Source organism: Tachysurus vachellii, chromosome 12, assembly GCF_030014155.1.
Source record: "Tachysurus vachellii isolate PV-2020 chromosome 12, HZAU_Pvac_v1, whole genome shotgun sequence".
NCBI lineage: Eukaryota > Metazoa > Chordata > Actinopteri > Siluriformes > Bagridae > Tachysurus > Tachysurus vachellii.
The window spans coordinates 3,318,433-3,336,481 of NC_083471.1; the positions used below are offsets into that span (position 1 = coordinate 3,318,433).

An 18,049-nucleotide genomic window follows, 5' to 3' on the forward strand; every position below is an offset into this window, starting at 1 on the left:
GGAGAGAAGTGGTCTGGCGTGATACGTAAGTCTTTTTCCTTCTTTTTCTCTAAAGTAAAGGTAAAGAGTAAAGTGGAACATGTATAGAGAAACAAATGAGAAAAAAAGGCTTGATATCTGAACAGGGGTGTGTAAACTTTTTTTAGATAGATAGACAAATCATTATTTAATATTATATTTTATTAACTAACCACAGAAATATTTAAAAGCAATGTCCAACTGCAAAGTCTTGTCTTATTAATTTTGCGCACAATCTAATTATTCATACAGGCAATAAATCTGATGTATAATAGTCTCTGTCTCATGTTTAGGACCAGGGAAGACCTGAGGAAGAGTTTTGTCTCTTACAAGCTGTTGTTGGAGTCTCTAACTCAGGTGAAGGTTTTACTCTTGGGTCCAGTGGCTTCAGGAAAATCGAGCTTCATCAACTCTGTCAGATCCGCCATGTACAAGCGTGTGGTACATCTCCCCAACGTTGGAACAGGGTTTGAGGGGTTCACCCAGAAGGTCATAACAATATACATCTGTTTCTTCAGACACTGCAATGCTCAGTGTTGCTCCTGTCCACATGAATTCCATTGATTTCTGTTGATATCTATGCTTGTGATAATGACCTGATGCAAAATGTTCTGAAAATTATTCTCCCACCCAGATGACAACGTATGATATCCGGGTTAACCCGAGAGGTTCTCCGACTGTCCTGAGTCTCTGTGATGTGATGCCACTAGGAGACGACGACTCTACTGGTCTCTCTTACGCTGATGCCCTGGCTGTCATCAAAGGCCACATCCCAGAAGGATACAAGGTACTGGACACATTCGCAATTAACTACTATTATTATTATTACCATTATTAGAACAACTGACCAATCAGAAGCTTGACCTAACCTATCTGTCCAATGAAAACTTGATCTGTATATTGGCTCCAGTTCCAGAGAGGTGTTACAGTCACTGATACAGTAAGTGACTACGTAGAGAAACCCACCCTGAAGGAGAAGATTCACTGCGTCCTCTTTGTGCTCGATGCCTCCAAAGTGTCATTGTACCCCAGCAGCCTGGAGTCCACACTCAGGAAACTGCGCACCACCATATCGGACCTGGGTAAGTTATCCTGTGCTTGTTATCCTGTGCCAGAAATTATTCAGGTTGTAGCCTAATCTTTCACTTTTGGCTATCAGGAGATCACAGTTTCTTTATAGCTCACTGACAGGCAGCCAGGAAGAAATTCATCTTTAAGTCCCTTTCTGAACCAACAAAAATGTATCTTAATGCTGTTATTTAGAGGTAGATACTGTAGCTAGCTAGCTAGCTAGATAGCTAGATATTTCTCAGAAAGAAGACTACATTATGTCCATTTGCAGCTTTTGAACCTTTATTTCACACTGAAAGTTATTCTCCAACATACTTTTAGAGCTGACCAGCCTACATCAATCTTCTCATAACGTTATGACTCGTTCTTTAGGAATCCCTCAGCTTGTTTTGCTCACTCACGTGGACCAGGTGTGTCTGGCAGTGCAGAAAGATGTGATGGACGTCTACTCCAGTCGACCTGTGCAGGAAAAAGTACTGCATTTCATTTAATGACCGAGTTTAACAGTTTATCATGGCTTATATGCATTAAATGGGCATATTCTGGGATTTAGGGATGTGGTAGCCAAGTGGTTAAGGCACTGGACTACTGATCGGAAGGACATGTGTTCAAATCCCAGGTCCACCAAGCTGCCACTGCTGGGAACCCTAAAGCAGGCCCTTAACCCTCAGTTGTATAAATTATAAGTCACTCTTGATAAGGGTGTCTGCAAAACACCGTAAATGTAACTACAGTACTGTACTAGTTACTCCTTTTCATAATATCTTGAGATTTTTACTTCTGTAATCCTGTAAAAAAATTTAGGAGCATATAATAAACTCAACTTTGTTTCTGTACCCAGATGCAGAAAGCAGCCACGTTGGTAGGATTGCCGTTGTCCTACGTTCTCCCGGTGAAGAACTACTTGTCCACGCTGACGGTAGACTGCAACACTGACATCCTGCTCCTGAGTGCAGTTATGAACATCTTACAGGCTGTGAATGACTCATTCGAGGACCAATACGACTTTCCCGTGAACTTAACACCTGAAGATGACAGGAAGATCAAACTGTAGATCACACCCCATCATTTGAGTGGTTATATATCAGCTTACAGAAATCATATGGTTATATATCAGCTTATAGAAATCATATGGTTATATATCAGCTTATAGAAATCATATGGTTATATATCAGCTTAGAAAAATCCTACAGCAGAACTGGTCTTATTCAAAAATTGTGCATTGTCGGGAATGTTAGTAAAACACACGGATTTATATGATGTCGTTTGTTATTTTCCATTTCACGCATTGTTACTTCTTTAATCATTACTGTTAAAGTTCATGTGCAGAAGTGCAGCAATGTTTTTCTATTGCTTGTTTGGTACATCTATAAAACCATGAACAGAACAAGTAGCAAATTTAAGTAAGAGTAAATATTTGTAAGAAAAACTTGTCAAAGTCACAGCCGCAATGAAATAAAATGCTTGAGGCTTTTTGTAAGCAAAGTGTGGAATAAATATGTAAATATTACAGCTTCTTTTTTATGGCTCATTTGTGTAGAAATGAAACGTGAACACAACTCACATCAAGAAATGATTATTTTTCTCAAATGCCAAAAAAAAAAAAAAATCCCCCTGAACCTAGAAGTGAACCAGAAGTGTTAGTATTTCAGCGAAGGTTCCCTCTGGCGGGTCGGAGGGGAATCGCAGGGTCCGTTGTTACAGGATATTTGAGCAAGAAAACACTTTGCATTGCTGTACAAGCTGTACAGTACAATTGGATGCATTAGTTGTCACTATTGGATTGAACTAAATTAAAACAAAATCTAAAGCTATGTTCTACTACATTCAAACTTAAAACTCCCAGTAGAAATACAGCCAATTAACATCAAGCAAACATGATGCTTACACTCCCAGGACAAGGAAAATAGATAAACATCTAATACAACAAGTTTGCATAAATAATGTGTTTAGCACAGATGAATACACTCCAAACCACAAAACAGAGAAATCCGTTTTGATTGAATATATTACCTCAATCACCACATCACCATCACGCCATTTCCTGTTTCATTGTGACGGATACAAACTTCTTCCATTCTCTTGAAATTGCCCCCATCTTATAGCTGAATGACAAGTGTAGATTTTCTTCCATGACTTCTACATAAAAATACAAACGCAAGGTAAAGTAAAACTTATAATTTACTTTAAATATGAGTACCATTAGTACTAATTTTTTATTTTTTTTTGCTCCTACCTTCTTTTTCGGCGATATACTCAGACCTCTTATAAACAAGATACCTGTGACAAAATTTGGCACTAGATTCAGCGATTACAAAGTGAAGCAGTTCTCTCTCTCATATGTGATACGGAATGAATTTATGGTTTTACTGGCAAAGATGAGTAATAACTTGTAATCGTGTCAGGGATTTTTTTTCTAGCAGCAGTTAAAAAAAAACACTGTGGAAAGCTTAAATCATGCAAACACGTTAGCTTTTAATGCTAACAGTCACAAACTACATGCTTTGGTGATGAGTTTACCTTGCATGCTTTGGGGGACAGATGACTCAGTGCGAACTTTAGTCAAACCTGAAATGTTAAATATTAAAAATATCCTGAGGCTTAAGTAAAGATATCATGAGTTAAATTCCAAGATCCACCGAGCTTCCATTACTGGGCCCCTGAGCAAGGCCCTTAACCCTCAATTGCTCAGTTGAAATGATGAAATTAATGATGTTGGCCCAAATGACATAAAATAGAAATGACATAAATAGTATATCCAGAATGCAGTGTTCAGTAGAAAAGTTATACAAAGATAAAACCTCTTAAGCTTCTAACACCGACATCTTTTCACTGCCCAGGAAGAAAAGTGACTTCTGTAAGGAGCTGAGAAGACTTAAAACATTGCTTAAAATGGAAACTCAAAGGTAAAGTAAAAATGTACAAGAAGTCTGAGTTCTGAAAAGCCTTCTGTAGCTTTACACACACTTATTACAAAGACAATCAACAGGCAAGTCTCAACATGCTAGCTGGCTAACAAGCTGCTACAGTGTAGAAACAGACAAAACTATTTAATCATTACAAATGAAATTATTAGACTCTGGTTTTACTGGACAAAAACATTAAGACTGGATGTAAACAAATGTCATATAAATAAATAAATAAATAAATAAATAAATAAATAAATAAATAAATGGAAAACCCTAACTTGCATGTAATACAGTTCAAATAATGTTTTTTTTTCTACTCAGTATCTGTAAGAAAGTTCTAGAATGCTAGTCTAGTCTAGCTTGCTAGCTAACTGACACCTAGTAAGCATGATCTGTGAAGAAAGCTCCAGTTCGCTAGTTATTATGCTAGTTAAGCAACATGCTATAGTCAGGTTTATTTCTTTATAGTGCAGGTTTTTAAATGTTATGTTAAAAAATATATTACCTGATTATTTTCATTTATTACTGTTTTCCAGGTTGCTAAATTTGTGGAGGCTGATGACCGAAAGGGGGTTCTCCTACATAAAGGACAATACTTCACTATACCGAAGAACATGCGCTATCGACTCACATTTGGCTGCGTTTCACATTACGTCTATTATATTTCCAAACGTCGAAGATGTTTTAAATTCAGACAAGTTATTCAATCGTCTTATGTCTTTACTGAATCGTGAAAATTACCATGAGGCTGGAATGGTTAGTTTGCAGCAGATCAATCAAAGCAACATTTCTCAAACGGTTCACATAATGGACTTTTATGGCACTGTCCATGACAATTTCCCGTTGATCGATAAACTTGTATGTGCTGAAATGTTTTCTAACATAAAGATACCAAGTGAGAGTCGGATTAATGAAGAAATATTCAGGTAAGTAAATTCAAGTAATTTATTACAAGGAATAAATATATATAACGTGATGCATAGAATTCATTATCTAGCTTATTTTAATAGAGTAGTTAATATGTAAGAAGCAAGATTACATCCATTTCCTGTGTAATTCAGTGTTTGTCTTGGCAGCCAGTTTAAAATGTTCGGCTACATCAAGGCTTTGGGAGATCCAGCAGATCCAGCACTAATTCTCGGGTACTGGTTGACTACAAAACCAATTTTTTACGTTGAAGATAAGAAGAAAAGGTAAGTCTAGAAATGTGTGAAAGCTGAACTTTTCTTCTTTCTCCCTGTGAAGCTCTGTGTCCCTTGAACATTATATTTATCTTTCTTTTAGAATCTTTCAGCTGCAGTTTTTGCTGCTTAGCAAAAACGAGCACATGACCATGTGTTTTAGATTCTCCAGAAACAACTGGAAGCTCTACGACAACGATCAAACAAAACCTTCTTTCCAGAATTTTCACTTGGACAAGATTAATGATTATGTCATTTGCATGGCTGGATACATCAACCTAACACAATTTGGTATGAGTTTTCACTTTTTGCTGTGTAATTGTTTCCACTGTTCTTAACCACTGAAGGTAGTGAGAATAACTTCAAATCTGACCACAAAATCATAAAGTGATGTTTGAAAAAAAAAAATCAATTTTGTGATCATACAAACATCATTCATTTCCTCTTCTCAGCTTGTATACTTCTCAGCCTAGATGGAAATAAATTTTTTTACCAATTATTCTATTATTGACAGTGATCTCTCTCTTCTCTATTCCCAAAATGTTCATTTTGTTTAGGGATTGAAGACTTAAGTACTAAAGTTTTGTGTAGGTTCCTAAAATGCCGCTGCTAGTTCCATAACGAGTACTTTCACCTATACTTCTGTATCCTCTAATGTCTTTAGTATACAGTGACACCCTTTTCTTTATTTCTCACTGCAGGCATTGCTGAGACAAGAGCAGGAGCAATGCCTTTCGATTTAGGTATAAGAAGTTCCCTGGGTGATCCAGAGCCGTACATTTACCCCGTAGCTATTCCCGAGACTGGACAAGGACTGGGACAAAGGCCTTATTATTCAAACCCGCTAGATATTCCCACAATATCTGATCACCTGGATGAGCCAGTGGAAGACGTTCCGGCAGCAGCTGTGATTCTATTAAAATAAAGCTAGTTATGATCGTTTTTGATCGTTTATGAATTTTCGATCATATGATCTTATGATGGATGAAAGAGATATTTTAAATTTTGCTGTTTAGTTGAATTGTAAAACTTATTTGTTTTACTTCTGTTGTAGGAGGGCCATGGAGTGGAGTTGTAGGACTTTTAGGAAACTCTGACTTCATTAAGAATACAGGCAACATACTTTCTTACAGTGATACACCTAGGCCAATGACTTATCTAAAACTTATTAAAAACTTATCTGTTAGAAGACAGACAGAAATAAATAGATTAGATAGATATTTTCTGCAAAGAAGCAGAAAAACAAGAGAAGGAAGGAGAAGCATAAGGCTAGAAAGCAATTAAAGATAGAAGAAAAACTCAAAAAGGTTGAAGGCTTGGTTGAAAAATTAAAAATGTTAAATATGAGTGACTGAAGAAATCCATTCAAATCAAATTTCACTCGCAGTGAAATTTGATTATGATGTATTTGAACCCTCACAGCAAGAACTTGCGGCGAGAATATCTGACAACATCATGCCCTAGTAACCACAGCTTTGTAGTTACGGGAAGTTAAATGCAACCATATAACCATATATAGGTCTTTTGATATTTTAAGAAAGAAAAGATGGTCTACAAACCTGTTGAAATCTCCAATGTCACAGCAAGAAATGATTTGGAGGTGGAAAAGACAGAAGTAGTCAAAATTCACAACAAAATCCAACTTTGGCAGTAACAACGTAACGTCTGTATAAAAGCCCATCTGAAAGCCAGTTAGGTGTGCATTATTCTAGGGAGAACCAGAGCGTATTATACTGTACGTGGTCATTGCTTATCAATTTTGCATCATAGAACAAATGCAGGCTTACACTTGGAGAGTGTTTCTGGGTTTGTTACCATCTTTGCATTTCAATAACTTTTACTTATTCTAATATTTGAAGGAGATTTTATTTGTCATTTTCTTTTATTTTACTTTACATATATTACACACATTTATCTGTATTACATTGCTTTTAATAAAAACAAGGCCTCCCATTGTGAGGACCCTGAAAAGACAAGAAGGTCCAAGTCTGACTCCTTCATCTAAAGATTCAAACAATAGATTAGGTAGAAGAACTTGAAGAGGATCCTTTGTTAGAAGACCGAGGGACTTAGATGGACAACCCTGTTCAAGGTAAGACCATCTTGTGTTTTCAAACTAACCCGTGCAAACTAGGACACATTCCTTAGTGGGACGCAATCCGAAAACAAGTGTCACTAAGGGACACGTACGTCAGTATAAATTACTTCAGACTGGACCTTTCCTTTTTATCTATTTTATCAGTGGCTGTCTGGTTCAATTGTAAAACTTATTCGTTTTACTTCATAACTCCTGGGCTACTTGTTGCATAATTGCAGTTTTACAAACCGTGGTGTGTATGTGATAAATAATTCTTTTAAAGTGCTCAAAAAAAGGCTGTTTATTTGACTATTTGTATTGAATGAGTTTAATTCAAACCACAATAAGCAAAAATGTATTCTATGGAATTAAATTATTTCATTTTATTTTACTGAATGTATAAATCTTTATTTTACAGTTAATGGACTATGCAAGTGCAAAATATTTGAGAATCACTTTGTTGAGGCTTTTTTAGGTGAGTCCTTGTGGAATAAAGATCTGAAATGTGCATCTCTAAAATGGACTTTTTGCTAATGTTTATATCAGACAAAGAAGTAGGAGAATGTGATGAACTTATGTTTCCTAAAGACTCATTTGTGAATCATTGTATCACTTTCAGTAATGTTGTCTCATAATGTAAACAACTGTTGAATTTACAGTGTACAGAATGCTATGTTCTCTGGAAACCTTATACAAGCTTAGTTTAAAGTTTAAAATTTAGTCTGCGTCTGTAAAAGACTACGGCTTTATCATACAGCTTGTTTCAAACACCACATCACTGAGAAACTTTTTTTTTTACCTACATTTCCTTTTGAGGTCACATGATGTAATCTGCTCTGTGGGTACTTCCGTTCCGCGAACAGGAGGAAGTCGATCGACAGGATTTCTTCGACAGCGGAGAGCTTTAAACTGATTTACAATGCAAAGATTTTTTCAAAGGTAAAGATTAAGATATAGAATAAGAATAAGATATTGCTATGAAATAGAATCCATACAAAGTTTTAAAGACACTTATGACAGCCCTAGTTACAGAACTGGAATCACTAGGCTGGTCTCAACATGTTAGCATCTTTTAGTTTTCTAGCATGCGACATTCAGGATCTTATCTCATGAATAATGTGTATTAAATATGAGAAGTTTCGGTCGAGCAATGAGTTGTGATGACTTTTCGGTTCCCTTTTTTAGTTTTTTTAATGCGTAGACACAAACGTTGTGAGAAGACGGGCTGAAATAGGGGAAAACCGGATGCTAAATCACAACAAGCTAGAAAGTAAACACGTCACCTTTATGCTCTAGTTTTTACAGAACAAAAACACCGCAATGAGTCAGCATGTTGGAGGATTTGGGGATGGTTGAAATTTGGGGATGTCGGCTTTTGGTCACAGCAGGTGTCGTTGTGTTACTAATCCATTTCATATTGCAACTTTTTGACAACACTGAAGTCTCATCAACAAAGTTAAAATGCTAGTTAGCACAATGCTAGTTAGCACAGATTTTCTCTTGTTCATGATTTAACACTCTAAATTCTGCATGCTAGACTAGACTAGTGATTGTGGTTCTATAATAAGGCTCATCTTTACATTTTCTCTGTTAACTGTTCTGAATCTCTCTGGTTTTTATGTTTTTTTTTTCTAGAATCAAGTTGCTGATTAAAGAACACTATGCTATCAAAGCTGGCTCAGATCGATATTCTAACACTTGCGTCCTGGACACTGTCCTAACTGCCGTTCATATAGCTTATATCTGCTGTCCAAATATAGCAGATCTTTTAAATAGAAATGACTTTTTCAGAGAACTTATTTCTTTGTTAAACAATAAAAAGTATAATGAGGCTCGGACGTTCTGTGTAACTGAGCTAAATCATGGAAAAGTCGACCTTTTTGGCAACGTCGAAGAATATTTCCCACTTTTTGAAAAACTGGTATGGCCAGAAAGTTCTCCAAACGATTGTAAAATAATCAGGTAAGTGTATAAGCAAATTTAAAGCGAATAATCCTGCATTAATCATCAATTTATACTGACTTCTTAATGAACTAATGAGAAGTTGACATGTATAATCATGAACTAATGGAGAGTTAACCATAACCGTGAATTGATGTGGGAAATAACGACTGCTTTATGCACATGTTAGTACACGTTAATTAGTTAACATATCAATTAACATGTAGTGGGAAAGTCAAATTTGCTTTATAAGAAAAAATATGAATGAAAAGTACACGTATTAGTACGACAATAGGATTTAAAAGTAAATGCATTACACAAAATGGGTTAAATTGTTGAATTTTTGTTCAATTGTTGTGTATATTATTATTAGCTCTTTCTAGATTTAATAAGCAGGATCAGGTTAGTTTATTAAAAAGTAATCCAAAGCCATCCAGTGCAATTCCTTTCTGTCTAGATGTAGTTTATCTCTCTGTATCAATTATTACAGTATATTAACTAACAAATGTGGACTAACATGTACTTAATGTATTCATTATTCATGCATGAATTCACGTGATTTGCTCCACGATTAAGAATTAATTCAGGTATTAGTGCAGTGCTATTCAGGTACTATTATGTGTTTCCTTGTATTTAAGCTTGATCAAGGAGCAAGATTTGTTTAGTTTAGCATGTGTGTTATATCTCTTTTTTCTGCATGTAATGTGATGTTTGTCTTTACAGGAAGCTTAAGAAATTTGGCAGAGTATTTGTTTTGGGAAACCCATCTGATCCACCTCTAATTCTGGTTCCTGTTAAAGTTCCCAATGTTCCGTGTGTTAAACTGCCACACCATGTTAACGATGAAGAGAAAAAAAGGTCATTGTACAAATACATGACAAATCATTTTACATAGCAAAACATAGGAGATGTTACATAGAAGTTTGAAAGTCAAGTTTTTTTCTCTTTATCCCCGACATGTCCTCTGACCAGTGTATTTATCTTTCTTCTAGGGATTTTGCCTGCATTTTTTTGCTGATTGGAAAAGATAAGCACATGACTATGTGCTTCCAGTCCTCTGAAAATGAATGGCATTTATATGACAATGATCCAAACAAGCCATCATTTCATCTCTTTGATTCTGACCATTTTAAATACTACATGATTTGTTTGGCAGTATATGTCAACATAACCCAGTTAGAAGAATATAAAGTTGGTAAGTCTTGTGTTTTAATCTGTTTGGGTTTGGGATGTGTTTTAATTCTCTGAACCACTAAGGGTTGTGAAAATCACCTTAATACCCTCTCGTGCAAGCTGAGACCTGCCAACAAAGTCGTGAAGTGATGTATGACAGTATTTTCTATAGATAACATGTGGAGCTAAACAGCTACATATAATCTGTTCTCCAAAAATATTTTGCCTTGAGTGCATTTTTCATACATTTCTACATGATGGGTCATGAACGTATCAAGACCATTCAGATTGGGGTGAGGCACAGGAACATAACTTATAATAAACTTAAACTTATAAACTAGAGTTATAAACCCTGACTCGGGAGTCTCTAAACACTATAAAGCTCAGTTTATTTCCATTGGTTGAATCGATGACACTTGGGAGACTCCAGAGTTGCAGGGATTCTGCCTAAGTTCATATTATTCAATTTTGTGAAACAAACAATTCCTTGAAGGCGAACCTGCAGAAAATGTTGTGTCCATTTCATACCCCACCGTAATATTTTGACCAAAGTTTAACCACAAAAGCTGATCAGCTGTCATTTTGCAAAGAAGCAAGTGGCTCCATTGTCTGAACAGTGAAAATCCCATTGGGTGGTGGACACTGGACCACTGGGTGGTGGACATTATCACCATGACCTATAGGTGTGCTGAACATATATCTTTCTAATGAGTCCAATGGTATCCAGGTGTTTCATCTCACACCTGGTGGTCAGGATGGTTGAAGTAGAACTCTAGATCTGTACACAAATGTGTAACCCCAGCTACCCACCAGGTTTCCTAGCAACTACACTCTAGATGGCTGCTTTAAATAATATATTCCACAGTCCTTCTGAATCTCACTGTCCTTGTGGTTATCTACATTAATATATGTTGCAGAGTAATCACATACGCCTGTGAATTTACTATTTCTTGATGTCAAATGATTCTTTTCCTCTGTAGGCATTGCCGAGACTGGTGAAGGAGTAGGTTTATCAAATGAGCATGGTGGGGATCCAGACATAGAAATGGAAGATCTAAGCTGCCCTGTATCTATTTCTGAGACTGGGGACAGCCTGGGAGTAAGGCCTTTCAAGCAAAGCTGTCCAGATGTTCGACCAAATTCCAGTATCCAGGAACAGCAGGTGGAAGACGTAGAAATGCCGTCCTGCAGCAGCTCCGATTCTGATTAAGCAGTTTGGTAACAATTTTTTAATGTCACTACATGATGTAGAAATACTAGTTAATGCTTTTATTACCTCTAGCCCTCATGTCTGTTACCATTGATCACTAGCATACCTAAGACTCTCTCTTTCTCTGTCTTTCTTTCTCTCTCCTTCTGTTGATCTACACATCTTACACGAGCCCCGAATTCTTGAACGTCTACTTTTTGGATCTGCCTGGTCCATCTGGATGCTTCTGGATGGAGTTTTGTCGCTTCGGGGGATGGCTACATGTGGACAGCCTGGAGACTCATGGAGACCCATGGAGTTATTGATAATACCACTTGGACCCTATCACTTTACTGTTGTTGTATAAATCTATAATTAATTCAGAAATTACCTTAATTTCTAAGTGAATTAAAAGCTGATATTTTTAATATTCTCTATGATGTCACCCAAATGAGGTGGGTTCCCTTTTGATTCTGGTTCCTCTCAAGGTTTCTTCCTTATATCATCTCAGGGAGTTTTTCCTTGCCACTGTTGCCTCAGGCTTGCTCATTAGGGATAAATATATATTTAATTTTAAACCTTTTTATTTTTATTCTAAATCTTTATATTTCTGTAAAACATTTTGAGACAATGTCCATTGTTAAACATGCTATACAAATAAACTCAAACTTAAACAATAAAATTTTATGATTTGCCGTAATAATTCATAATTCATTTGTATCATGAATATGTTTTCATTTGATAAGCATTGTAACCTTCTTGATACTCCTGGGCTCCCAATAAACCACTATATATATTTATATACTGTATAGTGGAGTGCCATGAGGTTTCAGTCAGGGCATTCAGTAAGCATGAAAACCACATACATACTCATCTGTTACAGCTAACGCAGCCATATGCAAATAATGCGCATATTCGGCTGCACGTACAGGCACTCAGCAACATGACAGCTGATCAACAATTAGCCTAAAACAGTATACTAGGTAAGGGTGGGTTGAATTTAGACTAAATTTCCCTGCATGTATCAATAAATGTAATCCCATATGCACACTGTGTGCATAGTGTCACATTCACATCCACATGCCACAGTAGGCTACTATCAATGCAACACGAACCACTCATAAGCCACACTCATGTGCATAAGCCATTAATAATGCTTATTATCATATTCAAACCACAATCTGCATGATACAATACTCGTCAAAAGCACTTACCCGTCACTTGTAAATAAAATCCATGCCTCTGTCTTTTTTGACAAAAAGTGTTCCATGACTTGTTGTGCTGGGTGCTAGCTGTTAGCAGCTGTTAGCCACTCATAGCACTCATAATTGCAATCTTTCGAATGCCGCAAAAAACCTTTGTTAGTGAATCCAGTTTGGGTGTAGGTCTTCCTTTCTCAACTCTTTATCTTTGTCTGCAAAAGTGCGCCTTGAAAAAGGCGTTTTCAGAAGATCGGCAACAAGATTGAGTGGATCTACAACAGCGGATGTCATTTCCTTTGAAATTCACGAAAATGAATTTCATGTTCATATGTTGGAAATTTACGACAGACGTTAGGGGTAGCACTGGGCACATCGCTAGACCTAGAGGACGTGCTGTCATTAATCGTCAAAATTTGATTGGTAGATTTTTCTGTCACTAATGCTTGTAACTCAGTGAATGAACAAAAGAGAAATCTAAATCAAATCAATATTTAGTGTGACCACCATTTGCCTTCAAAACAGCAGCAATTCTTCTAGGTACACTTGCACACAGTTTTTGAAGGAACTCGGCTGGTAGGTTGTTCCAAACATCTTGGAGAACTAACCACAGATCCTCTGTGGATGTAGGCGTTCTCACATCCTTCTGTCTCTTCATGTAATCCCAGACACTCTCGATGATGTAGAGATCAGGGTTCTGTGGGGGCCGTGCCATCACTTCATGCTGATTTGAAGGCAAAAGGTAGTAACACCAAATATTGATTTGATTTAGATTTTTCTTTTGTTTGCTCACTTTGCATTTTGTTAATTAACATAAATAAACACTCATTATTTATATTTCTGAAAGCATTCTTTGTTTACAGCATTTTTTCACACCTGCCTAAAACTTTTGCACAGTACTATATATATAATATTGCTGCTGTTCTTGACTACACCAGTCCAGTTAATTATGATAAGACACCTGTAATCTTAAGCATGGTTTTAACCAAAATGGAAAATAAATAAATAAAGATACATAGCTGATGTGAAGCACATTGTTAGTTTGCAATGTTTTAAACAGCAAAGTTTACTCCAAAGGTATAAAATTTCACTTTAATAGTTAATTCCAACTGACAACTTGTACAATGTTATAGTAGGTCTGCTGGGTCCTAAAACTTTACCCTTACCCCAAAATCCACAGCGATTCATCAAGTGAAAATTACATTAATACTTAAACAGCACCAAACTTAGCACTTAAATACAATCTATTTTTAAAATCATCATCATCAAGAAATTATTTTTTTACTCAAAGGACAAAAAAAGGAAAACAAACAGAATATGAGAATATGTAAAGGTTTAATAAGCAGATAACTTGCATTGATCTTAAATGCCCATGAACCCAGAAGTGTCCCGGAAGCGTTAGTATTCCAGCAAAGGTTCCCTCTGGCAGGTCGGAGGGGAATTGCAGGGTCCGTTGTTACGGGATATTTGAGCAAGAAATATAAAATAGCCCAAAAAGGCAAAAATTAAAACAAAATCTAAAGATATGTTCTGATTCATTCAAACTTAAAACTCCCAGCAGAAAATGATCTAACTGGAAAGGAATAAATGTGGAAGATTAAAACTACCAGCAGATAAAACCAACTAGAAATACAGGCAATTAACATCAAGCAAACATGATGCTTACACTCTCAAGACAAGGAAAATAGAAAATACATCAAATACAAGAAGTTTGCATACACTCCAAACCAAAAAACAGAGAAAGCCCTTTTGATTGAAAATATATTACCTCAAACACCACATCAGCATCCTAACATTGACTGTGACGCATACAAACTTCCTCCATTCTCTTGAAATTGCAGCCATCTTATAGCTGAATGAGAAGCGTAGATTTTCTGCCATGACTTCTACATAAAAATACAAAAGCAAGGTAAAGTAAAACTTATAATTTACTTTAAATATGAGTACCTTTTTTTTTTTTTGTTTCTACCTTATTTTGCGGCAATATACTCAGAGCTCTGATGAACTAGATACCTGTGACTAAATTTGGCATTAGATTCACTCTGTGTCAAACTGAACCGGTTCTCTCTCTCATATGTGATACAGGTTGAATTAATGGTTTTAGTTTTAGTTTCAAAGATGAGTTATAACTTGTAATCGTGTCAGGGATTTTTTTTCTAGCAGCAGTTAAAAAAAAACACAGTGGAAAGCTTAAATCATGCTAACACGTTAGCTTTTAATGCTAACACTCACGAAATGCTTTGGTGATGAGGTTACCTTGCATGCTTTGGGGGACAGATGACTCAGTGCGAAATTTAGTCAAACCTGAAACGCTAAATATTAAAAATGTCCTGAGGCTTGAGTAAAGATATCATGACTTCTAGTCAAGCTGTATGTGGTAGCCTAGTGTCTAAGATGTTGGATTACCAATCGGAAGTTTGTGAGTTTGAACCCTAGGTCCACCAAGCTGCCATCACTGGGCCCCTGAGCAAGGCCCTTAACCCTCAATTGCTCAGTTGTATAAAATGAGTTGAAATGTAAGTCTCTATAGATAAGAGTGTCTGCCAGATTTTGTAAATGTGATACAGTCTAATGATGTTGGACTTAATGACTATGAAATAAATAGTATATTCAGAATGCAATGTTCAGTGGAAAAATTATACAAAGATAAATCCTCTTAAGCTTCTAACAGCGACACCTACGGCTTTAAGATGCAAATAGGCTAGGATTCTGGTTACTGACCAGGAAGCAAAGTGAACTCCATAAGAAGCTGAGAAGACTTCAAAATTGTTTTGAATGGAACCTCAAAGGTAAAGTAAAAATGTACAATAATTCTGAGCTCTGAAAAGCCTTCTGTCGAATACAATGTAGCTTTACAGACACCAATTACAAAGACGCAATCAACAGGCAAGTCTCAACATGCTAGCCTGCTAACAAGGTGCTAACAAGGTGCAAGAAAGCGACAAAACTATTTAATTGTTACAAATGAGATGGTTAGACTCTGGTTTTACTGGACATAAACATTAAGACTCGATGTAAACAAATGTATTATAAATAAATAAATAAAGGGAAAACCCTAACTTGAATATAATCCAAATAAATGTCTTTTTCTGCTCAGTGTTTGTAAGAATGTTCTAGAATGCTAGTCTAGTCTAGCTTGCTAGCTAACGTACCTACAGTAGTAAGCATGATCTGTGAAGAAAGCTCCAGTTCGCTAGTTATTATACTAGTTAAGCAACATGCTATAGTCAGGTTTATTTCTTTATAGTGCAGGTTTTTAAATGTTATGTTAAAAAATATATTACCTGATTATTTTCATTTATTACTTTCTTTCAGGTTGCCTAATTTGAGGAGGCTGATGACCGAAAGGGGGTTCTCCTACATAAAGGAAAATACTTTACTATAACCAAAAACATGCGCTATCGACTCACATTTGGCTGCGATTCACATTACGTCTATTATATTTCCAAACGTCGAAGATGTTTTTAAGTCAGACAAGTTATTCAACCGTCTTATATCTTTACTGAAACGTGAAAATTACAATGAGGCTAGAATCGTTAGTGAGCAGCAGCTCAAACGGTCAAACGAAAGCAAAATTTCTCAAACGGTTCACATAATGGAATTTTGTGGCACTGTCCATGACAATTTCCTGTTGATCGATAAACTTGTATGTGCTGAAATGATTTTTAACGTAAGGATCCCAAGTGAGAGTCGGATCCATGAAGAAATATTCAGGTAAGTAACTTCGAGTAATGTTCGCTCTCATTACAAGGAATAAATATATATAACGTGATGCATAGAATTCATTATCTAGCTTATTTTAATAGAGTAGTTAATATGTAAGAAGCAAGATTACATCCATTTCCTGTGTAACTCAGTGTTTGTCTTGGCAGCCAGTTTAAAATGTTCGGCTACATCAAGGCTTTGGGAGATCCAGCAGATCCAGCACTAATTCTCGGGTACTGGTACCAATTTTTTACATTGATGATAAGAAGAAAATGTAAGTCTAGAAATGTGTGAAAGCTGAACTTTTCTTCTTTCTCCCTGTGAAGCTCTGTGTCCCTTGAACATTATATTTATCTTTCTTTTAGAATCTTTCAGCTGCAGTTTTTGCTGCTTAACAAAAACGAGCACATGACCATGTGTTTTAGATTCTCCAGAAACAACTGGAAGCTCTACGACAACGATCAAACAAAACCTTCTTTCCAGAATTTTCACTTGGACAAGATTAATGATTATGACATTTGCATGGCTGGATACATCAACCTAACACAATTTGGTATGAGTTTTCACTTTTTGCTGTGTAATTGTTTCCACTGTTCTTAACCACTGAAGGTAGTGAGAATAACTTCAAATCTGACCACAGCTGAAATCTGACCACAAAATCATAAAGTGATGTTTGATGCAGTAATTTTGTAAAAAAAAAAAATCAATTTTGTGATCATACAAACATCATTCATTTCCTCTTCTCAGCTTGTATATTTCTCAGCCTAGATGGAGATAAAAAATATGACCAATCCTCCAAAGTTGGAGGCTTCTATTATTGACAGTGATCTCTCTCTTCTCTATTCCCAAAATGTTCATTTTGTTTAGGAATTGCAGACTTAAGTACTAAAGTTGTATATAGGTTCCTAAAATGTAAGTGGCCTTTATTTTAAATAATGTATCATACATCACTTCATGAATAACACACAAGAACCTAAACAGGTGATTTCTCCTGCTGCTGCTAGTTACATAATGAGTACTTTCACCTATACACTACAGTGACACCCTTTTTCTTTATTTCTCACTGCAGGCATTGCTGAGACTGGAGCAGGAGCAATGCCTTTCGATTTAGGTACAAGAAGTTCCCTGGGTGATCCAGAGCTGTACACTTTCCCTGTAGCCATTCCTGAGACTGGACAAGGACTGGGACCAAGGCCTTATTATTCAAACCCGCTAGATATTTCCGCAATATCTGACCACCTGGATGAACCAGGCATTGAAATGATATGCAGCAGTGGCTGTGAATCTATTTAAATAAAGCTAGTTACGATAGCTTTCGAACATTTAAGAATTTTCAATCATATAATCTTACGATGGACGAAAGAGATATTTTGCAGTGGAAAGTGGAAAATTTCGCAGTGGTATATGTGGTACGATACACTGGTCTATCGCCTACGAGTGCAGTAATGTTAAAAATTGTTACAAGCGCTAAACAAATAAATTGAATTGAATTGAATTGAATTATTTCAATTGTGCAATTTATTCTTTTTACTTTATAACTCATGGGTTCCTTGTTATGTTGGCATGTAGAAGCCAACATTCTGTTT

At 36.2% G+C, this 18,049-nt stretch overlaps 3 protein-coding genes across 5 annotated transcripts in view; all 3 read left to right on the forward strand.

Moving 5' to 3' along the window:
- Positions 1-2,599, forward strand: part of LOC132855179 (interferon-induced protein 44-like) — a 3,285-nt gene extending 686 nt beyond the window's left edge. Inside the window, exons 2-7 of one of the 3 annotated variants that reach the window (XM_060883951.1) lie at positions 1-25; positions 312-507; positions 653-805; positions 935-1,100; positions 1,462-1,562; positions 1,931-2,599. The exon at positions 1-25 is cut by the window's left edge and continues 27 nt beyond it. In XM_060883951.1, coding sequence (XP_060739934.1) covers positions 1-25; positions 312-507; positions 653-805; positions 935-1,100; positions 1,462-1,562; positions 1,931-2,143 — 854 coding nt within the window. In that variant the 3' untranslated portion in view covers positions 2,144-2,599. Of the gene's footprint in view, positions 26-311; positions 508-652; positions 806-928; positions 1,101-1,461; positions 1,563-1,930 lie in introns of all 3 variants that reach the window. The other 2 variants (XM_060883952.1, XM_060883950.1) reach the window with 2 other exon arrangements.
- A 1,960-nt stretch (positions 2,600-4,559) lies between these two features.
- Positions 4,560-6,257, forward strand: LOC132854983 (uncharacterized). Its single transcript, XM_060883674.1, has 5 exons — positions 4,560-4,924; positions 5,075-5,191; positions 5,283-5,470; positions 5,881-6,086; positions 6,234-6,257. Exons 1-5 carry the CDS (start codon positions 4,713-4,715, stop codon positions 6,255-6,257), a joined length of 747 nt encoding a protein of 248 aa, XP_060739657.1. The 5' UTR covers positions 4,560-4,712.
- Positions 6,258-8,097: 1,840 nt separating this feature from the next.
- LOC132854709 (uncharacterized) lies at positions 8,098-12,241 on the forward strand. Its single transcript, XM_060883286.1, has 6 exons — positions 8,098-8,195; positions 8,892-9,218; positions 9,921-10,055; positions 10,190-10,392; positions 11,351-11,588; positions 11,753-12,241. The coding sequence occupies exons 1-5, from the start codon at positions 8,176-8,178 to the stop codon at positions 11,578-11,580; spliced, it is 915 nt and encodes a 304-aa protein (XP_060739269.1). The 5' UTR covers positions 8,098-8,175; the 3' UTR covers positions 11,581-11,588; positions 11,753-12,241.
- Positions 12,242-18,049: the final 5,808 nt, after the last annotated feature.